Raw genomic sequence first — 962 nt, forward strand, 5'->3', positions numbered from 1 at the left:
CTGGTCTCGCGCCTGATGCTTGGATTCTCTACACTGACGAGAACAACGAGAAACCCAAAAAGCTTCTTACCGTCAACACCTTGTTGAACGACAGGGTATTCCAAGAATCCACTTTCGATAAGGTGGAATCTCTGGAGGACAGCATCACAGTTGCTGAGGCCGTGCATGCTCTTTACAGCAACTATCAGATTGACGGTGGTCGTCGGCTCACCGGTGGCAACGAGCTTGACGCCCCTTATGTGGATGGTGATATGATAGATGCCCCGTTCGTTTCCGAAAAGACCCGTCAGTTCTTCTGGGACGATCGTGATATGGACTGGATGAGCAAACGTAAACTGAGGTCTTCTGAAGGGTTCAAGGGAATCAGCTACTTCACGATCGAGAAGGGCTCGGCTGCTGACAAGTATTTCCATGCTCACCGCACTCTTGCCGAGATCGTCAAGTTCGAGTACCCCAACGGTTGTGTCGCAGCTGGTGGGAAGCAGGAACAGAAATACTGTATTTTCGTCTCTCTAGACGCTTCCCTCGATCCTTCTGTAACTCTCAAGGCCGGTATGAGCTTCATCGATATTCATGATGCCAGTAAAGTCGCTCATCTGTCCATTGGAGTGACCTTGAAAAAGAACGAGGATAGTATGCTGAGCCTTACCATCGATGCTGGCGGATGCGCGGTCGTGTTCCAGTATGGTCAACCCGATGGAACCCATCTGAAAATATCTGTATGCATGACCAGCAAGGACCCGGCTAAGAAGAGACCAGATGGTGCGATCGAGGGCGAGGTTGCAATCACCGTCAACTTCATGGTCCACTTGCCGTACGTTGGTGACCTCATCGACTGGGATGTTAACGCCAAGGTTAACTGCACTGCCGCCCTCAAGAACGACATTACAGCATACGGCGTTATCGGCACTTCTGCAAGTGCTAAGGTCGCGTACGCCGCTGTGAGCCTCGACATTACGGCC

At 51.5% G+C, this 962-nt stretch overlaps 1 protein-coding gene across 1 annotated transcript; it reads left to right on the forward strand.

Annotated features, from left to right (window-relative positions):
* Window positions 1–38: 38 nt before the first annotated feature.
* Pmar_PMAR010409 (hypothetical protein) lies at window positions 39–962 on the forward strand (the record flags this gene model as incomplete). The annotated part of the gene is made up of 1 exon (XM_002764437.1): window positions 39–962. A coding segment is annotated over one exon (924 nt), but the record flags the coding sequence as incomplete, so codon positions are not given.

This window comes from Perkinsus marinus, assembly GCF_000006405.1.
Source record: "Perkinsus marinus ATCC 50983 genomic scaffold scf_1104296977286, whole genome shotgun sequence".
NCBI lineage: Eukaryota > Perkinsozoa > Perkinsida > Perkinsidae > Perkinsus > Perkinsus marinus.